This window comes from Rutilus rutilus (assembly GCF_951802725.1).
Source record: "Rutilus rutilus genome assembly, chromosome: 22".
Classification (NCBI taxonomy): Eukaryota; Metazoa; Chordata; class Actinopteri; order Cypriniformes; family Leuciscidae; genus Rutilus; species Rutilus rutilus.
Window position 1 is genome coordinate 2,891,174 of NC_140227.1, and position 25,023 is coordinate 2,916,196.

Sequence of the window (25,023 nt, forward strand, 5' to 3'; positions counted from 1 at the left end):
TTTACATAATGATGGAAATCTTGCATTTTTCCATATTATATGGAATATAATATGATATAAGATATAAGATCTTGTTTTCCATATTCTTCCATATTTTCCATATTCATGTTCTTAAAAGGTTCAAACATTTTGCCCCATGTGACGTTTTTATATTATAGCCTTTACTATTTGTCACCACATATTTACAAACACGTTGTCTTCATTTTTAAATGCTATATTCTATATTTTGTAATTTTCACTTGATCACAATTGTTTGCATATATTGAAGTTTTAAGTTCTGATAGTGTATATTTTGGTATAAAAACAAGTACTTACTCAAATATTATTTATTAGTAATAATATGTATTAGGGTATCTGTCTCTGCAACTGAGTTACGGTTTGAAAATTCTAATCGGATGAGACTATAATCAAAGTATATATGTAAGTAATGTATATAAACATTTGTGACAAACAATATTAATACCGATAGTTGTGCTAGTGAGTCACCTTGACAGAAGATATGATTATTCAGATTATTGGATTAGTGGAAGTATTTATTCCAAACAACAAGAGTGTGTTATCATGTTGCTTTTGTTGCTGTCACATAAAAGCTTGACTTTTTGCCTGAGAACACCATATTATCTGTGGTAAGATTACTGTAACGCACTGCCCTGTTGTGTAACTTATAAGTCTGTTTATGTGTGTGTGTGTTTTGCAGATATCCACGTGTGTTTACCCAGTCAGTTTAAATGCACGAATCCCAGTCGCTGTATCCCAGGAATATTCCGCTGTAACGGCCAGGACAACTGCGGGGAAGGAGAGGATGAGAAAGACTGCCGTGAGTTTCTTTAGGAAGATTGTAAAAATAGCGCTGCTAAAAGAACGAGGCATGTAAAGCCTTTAATAATCGCACAAGGCCATGTCGTGATTTTGATTATAATGTGATTCATTGTATAGCCACACACACACACACACACATCACAGTTCATCTGGAAGATCTATGATGAGTGTTCCTTGTCAAATTTTACAAGAATAATATTCAGATGTTTTCACAACATATTGATTTGAGATCAGAAACTACCGTTGAAACTTTAGCGTTAGTAAGATTTTAGATTATTATTATTTTTACGTAATGCATGAACAACAAAAGAAACTAAATATACTTCACTCCTTAATGCACTCCTTGATGAAAATTCAGCTTTGATCACAGGAATAAATGACATTTGACCGTATATTCACATAAAAAGCAGCTATTTTAACTTGTAATAATATTTCACAGTTTTTACTGTATTTTTGATCAAATGGGGTTAGGGTTAGCATGAGAGACTTCTTTCAAACATATAAAGAAATCTCTAGTATGTATTTGTATGCCACATGAATGTAGTGCATGAACATTGTTTAGTGCAGTTTAGTATGTTCAGTCATGGCTTTAACACACACAAGTGTGAGTAATATTTTTGAGAATGTGATTGAAGTATAACACGTTTATTTGTATGTAGCGGAGGTGACGTGCGCACCGAACCAGTTTCAGTGTGCCATAACCAAGCGCTGTATCCCGCGTGTGTGGGTGTGTGACCGGGATAACGACTGCGTCGATGGATCCGACGAACCCGCCAACTGCAGTAAGTGGACACTCATTATATACAATATCTATTATCCCAAAATGGTATTATCATCAGTCGGTCACTTCTACCAGTTAAAGGGATAGCTCACCCAAAAATGAAATAAAGCCCATGATTTATTCACCCTCAAGTCATCCTAGGTGTATATGGTATATGACATTCTTCTTTCAGACGAATACAATCGGAGTTATATAAGAAAATGTCCTGGCTCTTCCAAGCTTTATAATGGCAGTGAATGGCCGTTTCTGTTTTGAAGTCCATAAAAGTGCATCTGTCCATCATAAAAGTGCATCTGTCCATCATAAAAGTGCATCTATCCATCATAAAAGTGCATCTGTCCATCATAGAAGTGCATCTGTCCATCATAAAAGTGCATCTGTCCATCATAAAAGTGCATCTGTCCATCATACAGATGGTGGACAACCAGAATGAGACTTTTACCGCCGCCGTTCCCGCGGCGGCAAAATTGGGATGTGTATTTGCTGCCTTTTACCGCTGAGTGGCGCTGTAATCACAGACTTTGAAAAGTGTCCGTTTATTCTCTTTATGACGTAATCTGCCGCGGCAGTAATCTGAGCTGAGGTCACAGATAAATTCAAGATAAATATTGTGGTTAAACGAATTCAAATTCATTAAATTTAAACAAAGTAGACACGTTAAAATTGTGTGCCCAGTTTTTCTATAATTTAGAAAGGCTATGTCAATAGGTTACTTGTCATTTACTTACATAAAATTAAAACATTTTCAGGACTTGAAGTTAGCCTACTAACCGATGTTAGTCGGTTTAAGCATTCTTTGTTATATTCAGGCTTACATGTTGTTATGATTATCAATTGAATTATTTAATAAATAATCAACCACAATGCCTATTACTGCCGCAGCAAAAATAAACCAGTCGAATTTCAAAGTCGTTCGCGAAATGACTAGGCTATACCAGGTGGCGCAAGTGACAGGGCAAAACAGCAGCAACTGCGGCATTTTAAAAGGTACGTTTCCTATCTGTTTATTTAAAAAAAAAAAAAAAAAAAAACTTTTTTCATTATTTGAACAAAAATGAGACTGATTGAATATGTAAAAATATAAACAAACAAAGCAGAGAATAAAACAAACTTTTAGGGAAAAAAATATAGGCCTATTATGCTACAACAGAATTGGTTAACATTAACGAAAGCAAAATATGTAAAAATACATTTAAAACAAAATAAAACAAAACAAATCCGAATTCAAATCGGTTCAAATACCGAACAAACAGTAGTAGACCTAGGCTATTCAGACGATAGCTCTGTGATCAGTGCATTAACAATAGCCTCTCGGAGCTTCAAACGATCTGAGATCGAATCTCAGTGTAGCTGGCAGTGTTTATGTTTTTCCGTTCTTGATGCTTAAATATGCATCTGTTTATTAAAGCCAATCATCTTGTTTAATTATCAATTGTACATTACAACATACATTTGCAACATTCCAGTTGTGCCGCTGCAAAGACGACACTGATGAATCTGATGAAGGAAGACAGTCAGCCGATTGCACCAGAAAATGAAGATGATGAAGCTCGTCTTTAATCTGCTAAATTATTATTTTTTGTGTGTGTGAATCATTCACGAGAATTCAATTCTGTTTTTCAAAACAGATCGAACAAATCAGAAAAATACTTTCAATACAGTATTACTTTCAATTAAAAAATAAACAATGAAAATGTAAAAGAAAAAGAAAATTAATTAAGTTTGAAAACCCATCGCACATTTCAAGGTATGAATAAAGTGTCGGGACAGTTTATTTATTTAAACAGGGTTGCATCGATAGAGTTTATTCCCTTTGTGATGCAAAATAAGAAACACAATCTTATTCTTGCAACATTTTAAATGTCTATTGTCAAAGAAATTCCAGCTAAATTAAAAAATTAGGTTCAAAGCAACATAAATTAAGAACAGGCGTTTTTCTTTGCCTCTCTCGCGCTGGATATTTTTTTACTAAGTTTGGTCTCCCTCACTGCGCGCGGCGGGTCTTTCTCGAAATTAAGCATTAATAATACAGCTGATAATACTGTATATGTCGCTGTGTGTCATCCACACAAATCACGAAAGAAAAAACTGTAACAAATAGCTTTTGTTCCTTCATAGATAAAGCATGCCTTGCTGAATTCACCTTACAAAAAAAAGAGGTGGGTCGCGAATTAAAGAGCTCTGTATGCTAAATTGAAATTGTGTGTGGAAAACCTTTAAATACAATCAATAAAACTACAATATATAATTTAATAAGATATAGGGCCTACTGTACATAGGCTATGGACTTTTGGAGATTTTGAGATTAATCCTTAAAAGAATGTTGCCTTTGCCTGCTCATCAGGCTGGCTCCGACACTCTCCATATGAAAGACGGAACATTAACACCTCTGTCCTGCACCCCCACGATAAAGCAACTATTGCCTTCTCCAAACCCCCCACAGGCTAGCGGAGTTTGCAAAACAAAACAAAGAGTTCGCCACTCGTCGTGGTGTGCCAAAACACTTAATTATAAACTTCAATATTTCATTCAAAACAATCTCAAAACGCTTTGTGACATTTTGAAAAGCCGTGGATGCATTACTGCCACTGGAACGCAACAGAATACTGGTTCTGATTTTATTGTTTGTCGTTTAAACGTCATAGGCTATATATATATATATATATATATATATATATATATTAACAGAACTGCTTTTGAAATTACGATTGGAATTATTATAGGCTACAGAAGTAAAGTCATTGGATAATATTTGTTCCTTAGTGTAAAATGGAAATGCATGGTGATTTTATTTTGTAAATAGGCTATAAGCAAAAAACTATGTTTTAGAACTAGACAAATCTCTCTGCATCAACAATACACTATAAAATGCATTAATAGGCTAATTTAAAAATATCAGTAGTCCAAGTTAGCTCGGGATTCGAACCCGTGTCATCTAAATGATCGTGACGTAAGTTCAACCACTCGGCCACGATTCACTCGTTGCGACATGGCCTAACGTTCCAGTGTGTGTTCGCTCAAACGCTCTTCATTCAAATGAACGCGCCGCCGCGTTTGTCGAACACTAATTCAACATGCCAGAATAAAACCTGGCTTTAGAACAATGCATAGCGCCACTCGTCGTGGTGTGCCAAAAAATTTACAATAATTTAGTTTAATTTATTTCAGTGTTAATGTTTGAGTTAAAAAAATCCTCTACAAATTAAATTAACACAAAGTCGGCTATAAGAGTCCTTTATAGGCTACGTAAAAAAGCAAAGGGCTTACAGTCTTAACATTTAGGCTACTTTGCTTTGCTAATTTCAGTATGCTTTACCAACGCTATGTATTCAATTAAAGTTCCAAGAGGTCTGGTCTCTATATTTCCTTCCCAGCTGACACTAATATGCAAGTGCACAGCAAAATTCTATTCTAAAAAAAAAAGCCTATAGGCCTACTATAGCCTACTGTTGTAGCCATTAACTAATCTAATTTAGTATCATATTTGTTAAAATATTATAATGTTATTTTTTTCCATCTATGTTGAATATGAAAAGTGAACAGCACGAGTAAGATAGGATGCATTATATCGAGAAATGGATATGGAGTGGGTCAGACATGATTTTGACCACTTCATTAAGTTTTGGTTAGTAGAAAACCTTTCTTTTAAGTGAATTTCGTTTTCTATAAATTGTATCTTAATTTTAATCAATTTTTTATCAACCAATTGCCTGGATTTAAATAAGTAAGAGAAGCAAATATAACAGACACTAATCATGGAGGCGCCCGCGCGGTCACTTGCATTGCACGTCAGTTGGAGCGCATCTCATCCTAACTTAACGAAACTCAGCGTATGCCTCACACAGACATGATAAATACATCAAATACACAAAGCTTGAAATGTCTTCAAACGAAATAATTCAAAACGAAATGAAAAAGGCTACTCTCTGATTATGTCTTTATGTGCATTTCTCTCTAGGTGCGTTCACTACAAATATGGCGATCGTCAACTTCATCTTTGCAGTCGACACTGTCAGAAAACACTAGTTTATTGATAAAAATCAATGCACGCATCACCGGATTTACAAATACACATCTTGCTTGTTGCACGCACACATGTCGAAAAAACGAAATAACATTATTATTATTAATACATCTTTTAGAATATTTGATTAAATGCTGATTGTTGCGCCTGTTCAATTTAATAAAATTAAAACTTTAATTGTGATAATTAAAATAATTGAAAATTAAATATTTAGTGGCCAAGTTTTGCTAATTTATTATATAGGCTATTATATGCCTATTGCCTATATTAAGTAGGTCATATTAAGACAAGGCATAGCCTATATTAGTTATTTTAGCTGTTATGAGAAAAATAAATCTAACGAAATCTAAAATCTAAATCTAATAAATCTAAAAAAAAAAATCTAACGCCAATTCAACATGCCAGAATAAAACCTGATTTTTGAACAATGCGTAACGCCACTCGGCCTGGTGTGCCAAAACACTACATTTTAAACTTCAATGTTTAATTCAAAACAATCTCAAAACGCGTTGTGACATTTTTTTTTAAAGCAGTAGCCTAGCCTATATAGATTAAGGGCATTGAAACCAGGATCTTAACTAAAACGCGTTCCGAGTAATCTCTCAAAAATTATGCCACACTACTCCATGTATGTATTTTTTAAGGACTGCTTTTGAAATCACTATAAATTACTATGCTAATTGTATCGCTCACGAGAGCTCTTCATTTATCTAATTCCTCAATAGAATAGTAAAAATATTCCGCGTCATTGCTCCTAATATCGCCTCTATTTTTAACTTTTGATTCTATTTTTTCAGTTCTAAAATTTATTCTATCTTTGGTTCTATCCTGTTGTAGCCTAATAGGCCTATTTATATAGCCTGTATGAAAAATATGCCTATTAGGCTTAGGGTTTTTTATTTAACCCACTTACATTTTAAAATGCGGCAATTGCTGCTGTTTTGCACAATGTCCCTTTGCGCCACCTGGCGGTCATTTCGGGAACGACTTTGAAATGCGGCTGGTTTATTTTCGCCGCGGTGATTTCGCCGCGGCAGCTGGCGCGGCGGTAATAGGCATTTTGGTTGTCCACCATCTGTAGAAGTGCATCTATCCATCATAAAAGTGCATCTGTCCATCATAGAAGTGCATCTGTCCATCATAAAAGTGCATCTGTCCATCATAGAAGTGCATCTATCCATCATAAAAGTGCATCTGTCCATCATAAAAGTGCATCTATCCATCATAAAAGTGCATCTGTCCATCATAGAAGTGCATCTGTCCATCATAAAAGTGCATCTGTCCATCATAGAAGTGCATCTATCCATCATAAAAGTGCATCTGTCCATCATAAAAGTGCATCTGTCCATCATAAAAGTGCATCAGTCCATCATAGAAGTGCATCTATCCATCATAAAAGTGCATCAGTCCATCATAAAAGTGCATCTGTCCATCATAAAAGTGCATCTGTCCATCATAAAAGTGCATCTATCCATCATAGAAGTGCATCTGTCCATCATAAAAGTGCATCTGTCCATCATAGAAGTGCATCTATCCATCATAAAAGTGCATCTGTCCATCATAAAAGTGCATCTGTCCATCATAAAAGTGCATCAGTCCATCATAGAAGTGCATCTATCCATCATAAAAGTGCATCAGTCCATCATAAAAGTGCATCTGTCCATCATAAAAGTGCATCTGTCCATCATAAAAGTGCATCTATCTGTCATAAAAGTGCATCTGTCCATCATAGAAGTGCATCTATCCATCATAAAAGTGCATCAGTCCATCATAAAAGTGCATCTGTCCATCATAGAAGTGCATCTATCCATCATAAAAGTGCATCTGTCCATCATAAAAGTGCATCTATCCGTCATAAAAGTGCATCAGTCCATCATAAAAGTGCATCTGTCCATCATAGAAGTGCATCTATCCATCATAAAAGTGCATCTATCCATCATAAAAGTGCATCAGTCCATCATAAAAGTGCATCTGTCCATCATAAAAGTGCATCTGTCCATCATAAAAGTGCATCTATCCATCATAAAAGTGCATCAGTCCATCATAAAAGTGCATCTGTCCATCATAGAAGTGCATCTGTCCATCATAAAAGTGCATCTGTCCATCATAAAAGTGCATCAGTCCATCATAGAAGTGCATCTATCCATCATAAAAGTGCATCTATCCATCATAAAAGTGCATCTATCCATCATAAAAGTGCATCTATCCATCATAAAAGTGCATCTATCCATCATAAAAGTGCATCTATCCATCATAAAAGTGCATCCTTCCATCATAAAAGTGCATCTGTCCATCATAAAAGTGCATCCTTCCATCATAAAAGTGCATCTATCCATCATGAAAGTGCATCTGTCCATCATCTTCCGGCCAAACACAGTCTACTTGCGTTTCATCTTTACTTGGGTTTCATTTTTTGGTGAACTATCCCTTTAATCTCAACAGTAGCATCACCGCAGTTCTTTCTCTCGTTTCTCTGCAGCTCAGATGACATGTGGTGTGGATGAGTTCCGCTGTAAAGACTCGGGCCGCTGTATCCCCGCGCGCTGGAAGTGTGACGGAGAGGACGACTGTGGCGACTCCTCGGACGAGCCCAAAGAGGAGTGCGGTGCGAATACTACACTAGCACATGCCTTTCAAACTTATTCATTACAAATTCTGTTTATTAGACACATTTATAGTTGTTTTGGTCAAATTTAAAATATACAATTTTAAAAGTTTTGAATGTGATTTAAAACTCATAATAGTTTTTGTTCATTAAAGATTATTTTGGTGAATGTGATTTAAAACTCATTGTAATTTTATTTGTCGAGGTCAGTTTATATTTATATAAAAATTTTTTTTTTTTTTTTAAGATTTGAATGTAATTAAAATGTATAATAGTTTTACTCTTTAAAGATTATTTTGGTCAAATTTAAAATTAAACCTAAAAGTTTTGAATGTGATTAAAACTTATAATAGTTTTGCTCATTAAAGATTATTTTGGTAAAATTAAAATGTAAAAGTTTTAAATTTAATTAAAAATAGTAGTTTTATTAGTTAAATGTAGTTTATAATTTATATTAAAAAAATTACTGTTGGTCAAAAAAAAAAAAAAAGAAGATTTGAATGTTATTAAAACTTATAATAGTATAGTATAACTTATTATAGTAACTTATAATATATAAATTTAAAGTTTTAGAGTTACTGTAGACCATTTATATATATATGCATTATTATGTTTTAAACAGCATTAATATTGTGATTATATATGCAGATGAGAGGACGTGTGAGCCGTATCAGTTCCGCTGTAAAAACAACCGCTGTGTCCCCGGCCGCTGGCAGTGTGACTATGACAACGATTGCGGGGACAACTCGGACGAGGACAAGTGTGGTAGGTTTCCACCGGCCACTGATGTGTGTGAAGTGAACATCAGGCACACACTCATAGACACGCTTCATGTTACATCACCACAGCGATGACAGCAGGAACAGAAATGAGCAAATTCACACTGGCCCAAAAACCTGATCGTTGCCATTCTCATTTATTTGTTTATGAGCACATTGTTAAGGAACAAGGGGGCTTTTTTCATTCGTGCATGTTTCCGTTTCGTCCAGTCATTTACGTGTCTACATCTTGTTTTTATTCTTCATTTCACACTGCCACATTGATGTGTGTTAGAGGTAGGTTTCCATTTTCAAATGTCCTTCAGTCCTGAAACGTCTCCTTCAGTGGCTGCTTGCTGATGACAGGGAGGCTTGAATGTTTTACTAAATGTTAATATGCATAAAAATCCAGAGGTATCTATCGTTTTTGATTGTGATCTACATGTGTTTAAAACTAAACGGTTAATCATGATAATCAAAGCCAATGACAATGTATTACTGAGCCTTTTCCAGTCTCGGCAGTCTCGGCCCATTCCTGCAGTTTTTGAGCAGTTATGATTTGAGTTTGATTTGTTCCCCGCTGCTCCCAAAACACCCTAACCTCCATCTGTCCCTGTGTCTCCGGTCATATCACCTACAATCCCCTGCTTCTCCAGCCGAAGTGATGTGAATCACAAGATAAAAAAAGTCCAGGCCACATTTCACCACAAAATTACATTTTGTTGAAAGAAAATTAAGCTTGTTGGGTTTTTTTTGGACTGTGACATTATTTGTGATGGCAATGAAGCACATTTCCCCCCTAAACTTCTCATTGTAATTTTTTTCAGACCTTTTAGTTTTCAGTTTATTTGTAGTTACCACTATTGTCAGTGGCGATTCTCAATAGATTATTATTACTGTGATTTACTGTGATACTTTTTTACTCAAATGTGCAGTAAGCGATTTCTGAGAAACGCTGTTGAAAGTGGATCGGACCGAGCAGCACAACACACTTGTGGCCGGGGGCGGGGTTTATGTAAATGTTAGGGTTGGTGATGTCACTAACCTGGGAGGAATGTCGTGTAGTCCTTACCAGCCGTTTGTTGTAGTCCTTAAAAAACGATTTCGTTAAAAGAAAATATCTCCCTTTGCCTTGAACTTTGAGCGTTGTAACTTTGCAGATGTTGTTTATGCTCAAACAGCAACATTACACACTAACTAAAGTTAGAAAAGTGAAATCATAATCAACCGCCCCTTTAAAGGTGCTCTAAGCGATGTTGGGTGACGTCACTTCTTGTTGACGTTCAAACTATTGTCAAACAAAATGGAGGCTAGCTCGACCCTCCCTCCTCCTCATCCTGTCCCCTCCCCCAAATCATTCTTGTTGGTTATTGGCTGGAACACTGTTTGTTATGTTTCGTGGTCCAGGCTGGGCCAGTTTGTTTTTGTTGCCGTTTGTGGAGCCTGGGCTGTCTACAGAGACCGCGTTTTTTTACAGTGTGTTCAGGGGACAGGCAGCTACTGGATAGTGAGGAGATGTTTGCTGTATATTGAGTAATTTCTGAAAATAGTATTAATTTCAAAAAAAAAAAAAAAAAAAAGATTTCTAAAGGATCATGGGACACTAAAGACTGCAGTAATGATCACAGAAATAAATTACATTTTACAATTTTTTCACATACAGCTATTTTAAATTGTAATAATATTTCACAATATTACTGTTTTTAAAAAAACTTTTGGAAAGTAGTGTATGAGCTCAATAATTAATACATCTTTTTTAAAATTACTGTAATGAGAATGAGATTTATTTTTGCACTATAACTAAGAATTAGGATGAAAATGTGCTTTATTGTCTTAAAAAAAATAAAGTCGCAATGGAAAATTATTTTTACACTAACAACAGGCTTTGTTTACTTTATACTAAATATAATTTGTTCTTTCTTTCTTTCGATTATGTAGTGAAATGTGACATGGACATGTTTTTGACTGGTTTTGTGTGATTCACCCGACTGTGTGCTAAAATATGACAAGATACTATAGAATAATTCTGGAGGTTTGTGTTGTGTGCGTGTCAGTGCCCAGGAAGTGCTCTGAGAGTGAGTTCGCCTGCACCAGTGGCCGCTGTATTGCTGGCAGATGGAAGTGTGACGGAGACCATGACTGCGCTGACGGATCTGATGAGGTACGTCACAAAACCATTCAGTGCAGGAAAACACACTTCAGCAGATTTTCCAGGGCTCAACACTAAAGATTTTTTCTAAGGGCCCACCACAAAAAAAGTTATAAATAAATCAAATAGGCCTAGTTTCTGTCTTTGTTGTTTTTGACCCATAACTTTTAATCACCAAAAAAATCATTTAAATTTAAAATATTGTTAAAGACAAGTATACTTTCAGTAATAAAATAAGAGCTAATAATCAATTTTCGAAATGGCACAAATACAGTAGAACAAATAAAATAAACATTGCTTTTAATGTTTTTCAGGCAAGTCTAACAGTAATTTTCAGGTAGAGAAAACAAATAATCAGATGTTAAATAGCACTGCATAGTCTTCACTGTATAAATTTAATATAGATGAATCCGTATTAAAGTTACTAAAGTTATTCAGTCAAGAGCAGTGAGCGATTTATTTTTTGTCCAGGTTTATTAGGCTGCTGTCACTTTAAGAGCTGCACTGATCCAATATACTGTTACGCATGCGTTTTATTTCTCAACTGTTTATGTTCACTTAAGATATAACAGACTTTGTTTACTAGGATACCGATTTTGTGTGAATATGTCCATTCAAGCACATGAAGACGTGAAAGAGAACTCATTTTATCATTCGCATCATATGCATTCTGGGTGCGCACTTCGCATGTGTGGACACAAATCTTCTCACACTAGTTCTCTTTCGCGTCTTCTTGCGCTTGAATATTTAAATTGTCAAGGTTTATAAACATGTGCAAATGATAAACTTTCGTGATGCAGCACTGGCCCGATCAGACAGTTGCCTCAACTGTCCCGAACGAACGACGTTTACACTGGCCCGGGCCATTGGGCCAGAGGTGTCAAAAGTATTCACATTCATTCCCATACACAAAAGAATTGTATTTGAAATATATTTTCTGGATATGTTTTGGAATATATGCAAATATTTGAAATTGGCCCAATAAATATATTTCATAGTTATATTTCATATATTTTTGTTATATTTCAGAATATATTTCAATGTATTTGGAATATATGCCACATATATTTTTGACACTTTTGGGGACCCGTACAGAAAAAAATACATTGAAATATATTCTGAAATATAACAAAAATATATGAAATATAAGTATGAAATATATTTATTGGGCCAATTTCAAATATGTGCATATATTCCAAAACATATCCAGAAAATATATTTCTTTTGTGTATGGGTTACTCTGGTAGAAGTATAGATACTAGGGTTTAAAAAGACTTCTGTAGAAGTTGAAGTATCAACTCAAGCTTTTTACTCAAGTTAAAGTATAAAAGTACTTGTTTCAAAACTACTTAAAGTATAAAAGTAAAAGTAATGTAAGGAAAACTCTCTCTCTCTCTCTCTCTCTCTCTCTCTCTCTCTCTCTCTCTCTCTCTCTCTCTCTCTCTCTCTCTCTCTCTCTCTCGATTTGCCCCGATTTCTCCCTCGCTTACCGCATCTAGGTTTACTTCGGAGGACTTTTGGCGCTGCGCACAACCAAATGTGACTACAGCCTCTCACAAGTTAGAAAGACACCACAACGCCAATCATTTTAGCGATGTGTATTCAGGAGGCGGGACTCAGATCTAAACCGTTTGTGTAATTGGCCAATTTTTTTTTTTTTTAATGACGACAAGCCGGAATAAAAACAAGCCGAAATTAAATAGGAGTAACGAGGCTATTTTTAAAATGTAAGGAGTAGAAAGTACAAATACTTGCTTGAAAATGTAAGGAGTAGAAGTAAAAAGTCGTCTGAAAAATAATTACTCCAGTAAAGTATAGATACCCCAAATTTCTACTTAAGTAAGGTAACGAAGTATTTGTACTTCGTTACTTGACACCTCTGCATTGGGCAGTTATTGTCGAGCCCTGTTGTCATAAATGATGACCCTCATGAATGGCAAACACTCATTGCAGTATGAATTGTGTGTGTTTTGCAGAACGGCTGTGATGTGAAGTGTGATAATGACCAGTTTCAGTGTAAGAACGGTCACTGTATCCCGTTCCGCTGGAGGTGTGACGCTGATGCAGACTGCATGGACGGCAGTGACGAGGAGAACTGCGACACTGGAGGTTAAACATGTTAAAGAAAGAGTTCACTTTAAACTGAAACTACAGCAATATTATGTTCCTTCAAACCTGGACTGTATGCTGTTTTAGAGACTTTTTTGAAGAATCTTCTCACAGCTCTTTTCCATATAATGATAATTTATCATACCCACGTTTGTCATGGTCCATGAAAGAACTCCATACGATTTGTGCACTACATTACATGTCTCCTAAAGTCATACAATATATCTTTGTGTGAGGAACAGACCAAAAGGTAATTACTTGCAAAAATCTCCTGCATTTTGCCCACATTCTTGTCCAGATTCAGTTGCCTTAACTGGTTAAAGTTCAACTGCAAGTTGTATGGAATACTTTTATTGTTGTTTTTGGAAAGAGCAGCTAAAAGAAAAACACTCAAAGTATACAGATTTGATAATGACAGAATTTTGATTTATGGGTGAACTGTTCCTTTAAACAACAGCATTACCCATACTGTAAATCAGTGCCTGCAGTATTAATTAGAGTGATGAGACTGTCTGGAGAGGGTTTTAGTATTCAAGGAGGCCTTTCTGAAGATTCTCTGCCAAGCGTTTTACACACACACACACACACACACACACACACACACACACACACACACACACACACACACACGGTAATTGCTGTGCGGTTGTGCTGGAATGAATACAGATGAGTTACACTGTGTGTGTGTGTGTGTGTGTGTGTGTGTGTGTGTGTGTGTGTGTGTGTGTGTGTGTGTGTGTGTGTGTGTGTGTGTGTGTGTGTGTGTGTGTGTGTGTTTGTGTGTTAGTGGGTCGATTCTGCCCCCTGGATGAGTTCCAGTGTAATAACACTCTGTGTAAGCCGCTGGGCTGGATGTGTGACGGCGAGGACGACTGCGGAGACAACTCAGACGAGAACCCAGAAGTGTGCAGTGAGTAGTTTAATTTTTTCAACTCAATTAGCACTTTATTTCCCCTTAGAATCCCTCAGAAATACTTACCTGAACTGTGATACATAGGGCTGGGCAATGTGACTCAAATCTTACATCAGGCTTTGTTGTTTTATATCATAGTAAAAGTAAAAGGGAAATTAAAGCAGAGATGGTTTAAATATTAAATCCCCATCTACTAATGCCTATTTTTGAATAATTCAGTGAATTAAACACTTCACAAATCAAAGATATTTCGTGACATTCGATTATTTCCTATTTTTATTTTAAACTTGATAAAAAAAATCTCAGATAATAAAAACTATAATGAAAACGATAAAGATATAGTTTTAAAAATCTTTCTAATTTTATAGAAATGCTTAGAATAAACAGAACTAATATATACAGTATTTATTGCTATAGTTATCGTTAGTCTGAAATAAGTGTGAGAACCGTTTAGAGTTGAAAGCAAAATAACTCAAAACAAGCAAACGTCTCGGGTCACTTGACTGTAACCCTGTTTCCTGAAAAAGCAGGAACAAGATGCTGCGAGATGCTTGATTCAGCGCTCTGGGAACACTTTTTTTGTTGTGACCAGCTTTGAAATATGTGTGCAACACGTCAAATTGACTTAGAAGTTTTATAACCTCGGACACTGACGTCATCGGAATGCACGCTCATCAGAGGCTATAATTACATGTGCCACAGGTGCATCGACAGATATGATTTTGTCTGAAGAGCAGTCCTGGGACATCCTCAGTGCGGCAATGAAGCGCTGCATCTCATTCCCACTTTTTCAGGAACAGGGTTACAGTCAAGTAACCCCAGAAGGTCCCTTTCAAAAACTACTCTCAATGCTGTGCTTGATTCAGCGCTCTGGGAACGAGAATACCCACAATGCCGCACTGGGGGTGTCTGGACCCCTCATGGTTGTGTAGTCACAAACACTCACAAGCACGCAAAAAGGTCTCAGACATGAGCTTGTGATGTTGACTCAAGGAAGTGTGAGCCCGGAGTGGCATGAATGTCCAAACTGTAAAATATTATGAATGTGTGCGGAGAGGACCAGTCTGCCGCATCACAAACGCGCTGCAGAGGGGCACCCCCCGTCAAGGCTCAGGAAGAAGCGACCTCCCTGGAAGAATGAGCCCTGATGCCTACTGGCGAAGCTTGACTGCGCGCCTCATAGGCAAGGGCAATAGCATCCTTCACCCAATGTGAAATTGTTTGTTTTTTGGCGGCTGCCCCCCTGTTACGGCCCCCATGACAAACAAATAGTTGCTCTGTCTTACGCCACTGGCTAGTGCGGTGGACGTAGGTCAGAAGAGCACAGTCTGTGAAGTTTCTCCTGATCCGGTGTTGTGAACTGTGGAGGACAGAAAGAAAGGAACCTTAGGCAGGTAGTCAGGATGAGGATGCAAAATTGCTTTCACCATTCCTGGGGCAAAGTCTTAGCTGGATGGTGAGACATACAGAGCCTGCAAATCCACAATTCTTTTCAAAGAAGTGATTGCCACAAGAAAAACCATCTTTAGAGTCAGAAGCTTGTCAGGCGCAGAGTCTAGAGGTTCAAAGGGGGTCTCAACCAGACCCTCAAGGACTATAGCTAAGTCCCATAAAGGGATCTTGGTTCTAATGGGAGGCCTTAGTTGCCCTGCCCAACAATCGAAGCGGGCGAGCAGATGATGGTTCACGAGTGGAACCCCATCAGTCAAGGCGTGGCAAGCCGATAAAGCGCCACATAAACCCTGCCAAACATGAAGGTTCCACAACTCGGGCCGGGGATGAAATATTGTCCCCAATGCTTGAGACAGAAGGTCCCTCCTTTCCGGTATCACCCAGGGCGAGCCGTCGAGGAGAGATATTTTCTTCGAGAACCAGACTCTGTTCGACCAACGTGGCACTATCAGTAAGAGGCAAGACCCTTGTTGACAAACTCTGGCTAGAACTCCCAGGAGCAGAAAAACCGGGGGAAACGCATACAGGCACATTTTGGACCATGTATGTGCCATCGCTTCCAGACCCACAGAAGAAGATGGGACATTGCGAAGGTTCATTTCTGCTTCGTAAAATCTTTCCCAGATTTGTTTCACTATCTCGGGGTGGAGTTTCCATTCTCCCGTTGGTATTCTCTGTCTGGACAGTAAATCTGCTCCCACATTCAGATGCCCAGGGATATAGACTGCTTTGAGTCACAGGAGTTTGTCCTGAGCCCATAGAAAAATCTGCTGTGCTAGCCCATTTATGCGGCGTGAGCGCAGACTGCCCTGTTGGTTTATGTAAGAGACTGCCGCTGTGTTGTCCACCCGCACTAGGACACAGCAGCCCCTCAGCTGCTGGGGGAAGTATTTCAGGGCCAGAAATACAGCCATGAACTCGTGGCAGTTGATGTGTCAGTTGAGCTAATGAGCCTCCCATACCCCGTGGGCTGGACGACCACGTCTGTCGTTAGCATTTTGCGATGACAAGGCGCTCCCAGATTGGGACCCAAGGCGAGAAACTGGGGTCTGAGCCACATAAACATCGCCTGTGGCGCGTAACCCTTAACTGCCCTCAGGGATTGGCCCTTGGATGAAATACCCTGGCTTTGAGCCACAACTTAAACGGTCTCATATGCAAAAGGCCCATAGGGATCACCGTGAGCGCAGATGTCATGAGATCTTATTTGTTGATACTGATGAACAGTACGATCTTGGCCTAGTCTGACTTTGCTCAGGGTATTCTGAATGGTCTCGACTCGAGCAGGAGACAACTGTGCCTGCATCGTGATCGAATCCCATGCGACTCCTAAATATGTCGCTCTCTGGGTAGGAGAGAGAACGCTCTTGTTGACGTTGAGTCTAAACACCAGAGAAACTGTGTAATTCAAAATGCGGATGCCCTAAAGTCGCAATGGTTCCAGTGCTGCATCCATGCACTTTGTGTATGTGCGGGGTGATAAAGCTAGGCCGAATTGAAGAACCCGATATTGATAAGCTTCACCCCTCGAAAGCGAACCTCAGAAACTTCCTGTGTTGTGACAGTATTTCTATGTGAAAATATGTGATGAGGTACATTACAATAGAAGAGATTGCAGCTCTTGTGACAGTAAGTGCGCCTGCTCCGGTTTCAAGGGAACCACACCCTTGAAACATGGAGGATGGTGAACAAACTGGATCCTGTAACCTTGTTCTACTGTCGTTAGGACTCACGTAGATATACCCGGCAGTAGCTTCCATGCTGCCAAGTACTCTGAAATGGGTACCAATTTTGATACTTCCCGCTTGGGGGATTTTGGGTGTTTTCATTTCCTGGGCAACAACAGGAAGCAACGGAACACCCAACATTTAGCCGGAAACTGCTGCCCCCCCAAACACCAGAGATGGCTAGGATGGTACAAAGGTTTCGTTGGGGTGCCAGGAAGGGCCGGGCTGATTTATTTTTACGCTCCCCATCCCAAGGAGGGCCACCCCCACTGGGCTGGCCGCAAGACCATCAGGACTACATCTTTTTGGAGATGATAGTCCTGAGGTCTGGCCTTTTTGGAGGCTGCTGAGGGCGGCGAGCCGGTCCCCAGTCTTGACCAGCAACATTTAGAAATAACATATTCACAATTGAAGGTAATGGTAACATCAGCAAAACTTTCCTAGAACATATTTATGTTAGCTGGAAAGACACAAAACCGGCACTCTTAGAGTCCAAGTTTGAACGTCTGTGTGTCGGACTTTATCATCTGTATACAGTGTGAATGCTGCAACTTGTTAATATGGCCATGAAAATAAAAATTCACACATGTAATGCAGACGTGTGATCCTTAATTTGCATCAGGAGTTTGTTTATTTACAATGATCTGACTCTTCACATCAAGAAAGATCAGTGTGTTTTTAATCTGTGTGTTTCAGAGAGATTCCAGTGTCCTCCCACCAGACAGTTCAAATGCCATAATGACCGAGTGTGTCTGCCAGTGTCGAAACAATGCGACGGTGTTGACAACTGCGGAGACAACAGTGATGAACTCAACTGCCGTGAGTAATTGCCACTTTTCTTGGCTGAGTTATTTTAAAATGTCATGTTTTTTTTTTTGCAAGTAATATTTTCCTGTGCAATTACATCATTATCACTTGTGTTTATGGGTCATTTTGTGCCATTTCTTGCTGAAAATATCAGTATATATATGTATTATATATATATATTTTTTTTTAAAGGTTGCATGAAATCTTTTTTATGGATATTTTCTCGTCACACCCAAAATACCAGGGCTGTAACCACCATAGACATTGAGGGACCTCTTCCAAATATGTAGTTAGTTTTACCAATAGTTATTTATCATTACCAACACTAACCCTACATCTTTTCAACCCTGTCACAGTATGTTCAGTATGGAAGTTATATACAGGGTACATACAATTTTAATAGATAACTAAATTAGATAAGAATAGATAAGTAAATTCTGGTAGTAACACAGTTTTGGTGGGCCTTCACATATTGCATATTATAAAATAATTATCAATAACCCATGGTATTTCTCTTTTAAAGCATGTCTTGTACGTTGTACAATTAAACCGTTACATCATATGTTTTGGGGTTGAATGTTACAAAATTTAAGATCAGTGCAAAAATGTCTTGCACCACACCACAAGATTAACAGTGAATGTTTTTCACGAACTTTATGCCAAGAAAAAAAAAATTATGTAAAAAAAAGTACTCAATAACAGAGTTAAAATATTGAGATTGGCAAGGCCAACATATCTTTTTGTGAATTATTTTTTTCAAATGGACGTCTCAGACATTTCTGCTACCCCTTCTGACATAACGGATGATATTCCTAAATTGCAAGATGACCATATGTTACCAGCATTGGATACTGGCGTTCTTCATGAACCTAAATCTTTACAATCATTCTACTATCTGTCCTCTCTTTGATCCAGAAATGAATTCAGATTTTGAGGAAGGAAATGTTCCCTTATTGAATATACCACAGATTTCCATTCCTCTTCAAGACCCACCACCCACTTCAATTAATCTTACAACCCGTTCTTTAATTGATATGGAATTGTGTCATGATATTGCACTTTCTCCTCCCTTACTACCAAGCTTTGTGGACCTTCCCCAACACAGAGAAGTCTATGTCAGGGATTTTGATGATTCCAATATTATTTCCAATCAAGCTAAACTCCAGAAACTCCTTGCACAAACCTTCACAAAAATTAAAGAGGAACAACAGAACGTCAAAGGAGAGCTTATGAATACCTTGACAACAATCAATCAAGATTTGAGACTGTTGTATGTTGACGGGCAGAATGATTTGCAAAAAGAAATAACTAAGCAATTGGAATATCATCAAACTCAGAATTCTGCTAACATCAATTGGCGATTGGAACGTTTCCAGCACCAAGTTTTAAAGGACATTGACACCATTATACTTCCCCTTAGGACAGCTATTGAAGATCTATATTCCTCAGATATGATGTCAGAAAGTTGGGGGAAATGTCACAGTGTAACAGGGTTGAACAGAAAGTGAGGGTTTTTTAAATGCACAATGACAATGAAAGCACGACATTTTAATTTCAATAAAAGGACAATTTAGGCACATTTTTTATAACCCAATATAACCCATTTAAATGTATTGGGGACAAAACTGATTGATAATGTGATGAAATTAATATTTTTCTTCAGCTTTACAGTCTAGAATGATTTACGGTCTACAAAATAATGTGACTAAGATCAGTATCATGTTAATTAAGTCATGAGGACACAAATGATTTCCTTTCCTGTGAAGAAGTCATTGATTTTGCTAGTAAATCTCTATTAAAGTGAATTTGTCTGTGTCCTGTCAGAAACTCCTGCGCCTGCGGCCTGTGGGAAGGGTGAGTTTACATGCAGTAGCGGAAAGTGTATCAGTATTAACCAACGCTGCAATTTCTTCAATGACTGTGAGGACTACGGCTCCGATGAGATCAACTGCAACAAGAGAGGTGAGTTTATTCTTTTGTGTCAGGTTTCTTTTGTCAAAACTAGAAGATTAAGGTACCCTGAGTGTGTATCTGTGTTGCTGTGTGTCTCTGAACAGATTCGGGTCTGAATGAATGCCGTCAGAACCGCAGTGTGTGTGGAGACGAAGGTCATTGTGTGGTGAACGGAACCGACTCGTTCTGCTCCTGCAGACCCGGCTTCCAGAAAACACACCTGCAAACCTGCACAGGTACCGGTACAACACACTCACACACACTGAGGACGGGAGCAAACTAAACCACTGATTTTTTTTCTTTGTTAAACCTTAATGTACCCATGGGTAAAAACACACGCTTCCATAGGTGATAAAACTTCAAAAGTTATGCTGTTATAATGTTTATAATATCTAACTAATATCTAACTAATATCAGATTAAAATGTTCAATGAACATCCCAGATAACAAAAATATGTTCTAAGAATGTTTTTTTAATGTTCCCATTAAGTAATGAAAACTTAATTTTTTAATGTTCTCTGAACGTTCAAAACGATCAGTTTTTATATGTTTTAAAAAAGAAATCCTTGGTTACGTGGATGTTAAGGAAACATTCAATTTTTTTCATTCTGCAAACATTTTGGGAACGTTACTTTTGAATGTTCTCTGAACGCTCTGAAACAAGTATTAACATTGTTTTCTTTAGAGATGCACCGATTACAATTTTCTTGGCCGATTCTGATTTCTGATTTTTCATTGAGTTTGACCTGCCGATACCGATTTGAACCGATTCCGATTTCATTTTTTCGAACCACTTTACAGCACCACAAATATTTATTTTGCATAGAACATAGAAAATTTTGTGAACAGATAATCACTATAAAATGGAACTATATAAATTACTCCTGGTGTGGGAAATTAAAAGTTAAAAGAAAGCTTATACTGTATATTCTGACTAGTTTACTCTTTTTTTTTTTTTTTTTTTTATAAAACACCATATAGTACTTTTACCCAAACTGAATAATAAAAACAAGTTTAAATGGGTACATTTTCTATAAATATTATTTTCTGACATAGCCTACTCCAGTTCTTGTTAAAACACACTAGACATGCAAATTATGTGCATTTTGGTCACTTTTTGTGTGAAATAATACTTATTTTGTCCATCAAAAGTGTGCTTTCACTTTTATTGAGCGTGAGCAGCAGCAAATATAGACTCGGCGCCTGAAACCCGCGCTTCACTGCTGCTCACGCGCTGCTCATGCGCCGCTCACGCTTGCGGTGTGAAACGGCCGTAATTCACGAGGTTTCCTATTGCGTTCCGTTTGCAGGTGTGATGCTGATGTTGCGCGATGTTAATCATGCCGGGTGCATTTGACCGGCATAAAATCGGCATATGTCAGACTAACCGGCCAGTCGCCGGTCATGGCCGATCACGTGAAAATCGTGTTTTCTTTTCTTTTTACACTTTTATGAACGTCCAACTAAAACATTTCAGAAGGAAAAAAAAAATCATAAATGATGTGTAGATAATGTTTTTGTGCTAACATTTTGAGAACATTGTTAAACACCAGATAACTTTGAACAAACATTCTGTTAGTGTTACTGGAAGAATGTTTGTTCATAACTTTGAGAGAACCTTTCCAGAACGTTAGCCAAAGTTCTGAGAATGATCCCTATTAGGGAATATTAATCAAACAGCAATAACGACAAGAAAAATAGAACACAGTTTTAATTAATTATCTTAACACAAAATTAAAGCCTTAAAAACAGAACCTGCTCCTGCGACACCCAACCATACCAGCTGCATCAAACTGGAATGCATCGTATCATCATTCAGTGGAGACAAGTGGGAAACTCACTTTATAGATGTAGGGCCCTATCTTGCACCCAGCGCAATTGACTTTGTACACCGACGCATGTATCATTCCTATTTTGCACCCGCGCACAGCGGACTTTTCCCTCCACAGACGCACGTCTGTAAATTAGGGAATGAACTTGCGGTTCAGCGAAAAGAGGAGGCGTGTTCCGGCGCAAACGTTCCCTGGTGCTATTTTGCAGTTTCAGAAAACAATTCCGCCACAGACCAGGAGAAACCTCGTCTAAAGTCAGTGGTGCGTTATTCAGATGCTATTTTAAGAGCGCATGCTTGGCCATAATCAATGTAGCGTGTGCACAACGCACATACACTTTGCTTCTCTCATCTACACAGATGCAGCAGTTGACATTTTTGCAAACCATACATAATATTCCACATTAGGGAAATCATTGTGGTGTCCATGAAGATGTGAAAAAATAGGCATAAATCTAGCTTACACATTTACCCAAATTATTATACGCCTGTTTAACCGAAGCTAATTTGGGTGTGTTTCTCCATCCCCAATGTCACTTCTCTGTGTTTTACGGCCCTGACGAGAACGTCGGTCTCCTCGGCTGTGAACCGCTCCTGGCGTGCGTCTGGCAAATCCGCCGTTATAATAGCAATCCGCCATGGAACAAGCACGCCTGCTCTTAAAGGGAATGTGAGATGATGCTCTGATTGGTTTATTTCACGTTACGTCCAAACCACACCTATGAGTAATGAAGCTACTTCAGACCAACACATTTTAGATTTGCGTCGGGCGCAAGAGTCATTTATCCCGCCGGTATAATAGCAACAGCGCCCGAGACCCGCCCACAAAGTTACTTGCGTTTCGCGTTTGATACTTGCGTTTCAGATCGTTAAAATAGGGCCCGTAATGTTTTTGTGCAGTCCATGTTGGCATTCTTGTATTATGACGTCTTCTCTCTCAACAGATGTGAACGAGTGCAAGCGGTTCGGGATCTGCTCTCACATCTGTAACAACACCAAAGGCTCACACAAATGCAGCTGCTCCAAGAACTTCATCAGAGTGAACGACACCTGCAAGGCTGACAGTACGTTCTCACTAGCACTGCAGTTGAGACGAGTCACAACACACTGTTTCAAAGCAGTTTCATAAAATTGTGATGTTACTGATTATAATATCTTCTATATAGAGCTGTGTGATAATATAGTTTACATTTTTGTGTCAGTATAGATGAATACTACAGTATTCACCAAGTGCTCCCAAATTTCGACCCAGTCTTGCTGACATGTTTGTGCACTCTCTGGAAACATAATTGAATTTTCCATGAACATAAGCAATGCTGTGAGAAAGTACAGTCTGTTGAAATAAGAGCAGAACAAATTTCTGTGTAAATAGTTTGTGTTGAGAATTGTTTTACAAACGGTCAAACAGAAATTTAATCTGCCCATGTCAAATCAAATGTGTTGTGTTGCTTTTATTTGGTTCTGGTATCTGTCGTGCTGTGACGCCCCCTATCTGTCTTTCTAGGCAGTGACAAACAAGCTCTGTACGTGGCAGATGATAATGAAATTCGGAGTTTGTATCCTGGAATGCAAAATTGGATATATGAACAGGCCTTCCAAGGAGATGCCAACGTCCGGATCGACGCCATGGACCTGCACATCAAATCCAAACGGATCTTCTGGACCAACTGGCACACGGGCAGGATCTCATCGTTCGAGCAGCCGTCTCCCGGACCCGCCTCCCCGAACTCAAACCGCAACCGCAGACAAACGGACTCCAGAGTCACTGATCTAGAGGTCAGCGCTTCACCACGCGTGACACAACAATACCTCAGCTTTGAGTACTGATATATGGATTCATCACATCTTAACTCTTCATGATCTTAATATCAGGGTTATTATAGTTCACAAAGACTAAAACCATAAAAAAAGTTTAATTTGATGTACTAAATGAACTGAACTGAAATTGAATTTTATATATATATTTTTTTTTATTATTATTATTTTATTAATATATATTTTTTTTAAAACACAATAAAATTAACCAAATTAACCTTAACTAAATTAGAAATGAAAACTGAAAGTAAAGCGATAAAAACTAATTGAAAATATTAATAAAACCTATAGTAGTATCTCAGTGATATTAAAATAACACTTAATAATGCTTAACATTCATCTCTTTTATATCTCAAACCAGTGATTTTAATTAAATAACACATTTAAATTATAATTGATTAATTGCAAATTGCAAATATATCATATATATTTATATTTTCATTTATTGATATAATTTATCTAATGCTGTTAAACTCTTTGTCATTGAACTTTTTGCCCATTTTATTTATTTATTTATTTATGGGGGTTCATAGCAAGTAATAGCAATATTCTAAAGGACTTTTTTACAGTAATTTGACCCTTTATTGGCATTGACTATAAAAAACATCTTATCTGTAGTTTAAAATAACAAATGATTTGTATTATAAAACATTTTAATAAATGAAGCAATATTTCACATTTCACATGCAAAACATAATCGTGTAACAGCGCAGAGTAAACTAAGAACTAAGTAACTAATGTAATACACAGAGAATAATTGAAGTGAGATGTGCTCTGTGTCTTTGGTTTGCTGTAGATCCCTGGTCTGAAGATGCCTCGTGGGATCGCTGTGGACTGGGTGGCCAACAACATCTACTGGACGGACTCGGGTCGGGATGTCATCGAGGTTGCACAGATGAACGGGCGCAACCGTAAAACCCTCATCTCGGGCATGATTGACGAGCCCTACGCCATCGTGGTGGACCCGCAGCGAGGGTGAGAAGAGATACACCAGTGTCTTAAACACAAATCAATGCGTCCTTGAGTGGTATTTGCTAATTATACTGTTCATAGTTAGGGTTAACTCTCTTGAAATACGCATTTGGCTTTGCATTAAAACTATGTAAACAATTGATTCCCGAAGCACCATGTACTGGGCCGACTGGGGAAACCACCCTAAGATTGAGACGGCAGCGATGGACGGGACCATGAGAGAGACGCTGGTACATGAAAACATCCAGTGGCCCACAGGTCAGTCATCATGTGAATCAAACACCACACACACACACTGATTCAAGCAC

General features: G+C 37.9%; 1 protein-coding gene across 4 annotated transcripts in view; it reads left to right on the forward strand.

Moving 5' to 3' along the window:
* lrp1aa (low density lipoprotein receptor-related protein 1Aa) overlaps positions 1-25,023 on the forward strand; it is a 178,581-nt gene that overhangs the window by 136,751 nt on the left and 16,807 nt on the right. For all 4 annotated transcript variants that reach the window (XM_084394815.1, XM_084394816.1, XM_084394817.1 and 1 more), the window contains exons 65-78: positions 698-817; positions 1,479-1,601; positions 8,104-8,229; positions 8,878-8,994; positions 11,042-11,148; positions 13,113-13,245; positions 14,033-14,155; positions 18,034-18,156; positions 19,969-20,106; positions 20,202-20,333; positions 22,873-22,992; positions 23,433-23,704; positions 24,540-24,718; positions 24,867-24,973. In XM_084394815.1, the coding sequence (XP_084250941.1) occupies positions 698-817; positions 1,479-1,601; positions 8,104-8,229; positions 8,878-8,994; positions 11,042-11,148; positions 13,113-13,245; positions 14,033-14,155; positions 18,034-18,156; positions 19,969-20,106; positions 20,202-20,333; positions 22,873-22,992; positions 23,433-23,704; positions 24,540-24,718; positions 24,867-24,973 (1,920 nt within the window). The remainder of the gene's footprint in view (positions 1-697; positions 818-1,478; positions 1,602-8,103; positions 8,230-8,877; positions 8,995-11,041; positions 11,149-13,112; positions 13,246-14,032; positions 14,156-18,033; positions 18,157-19,968; positions 20,107-20,201; positions 20,334-22,872; positions 22,993-23,432; positions 23,705-24,539; positions 24,719-24,866; positions 24,974-25,023) is intronic.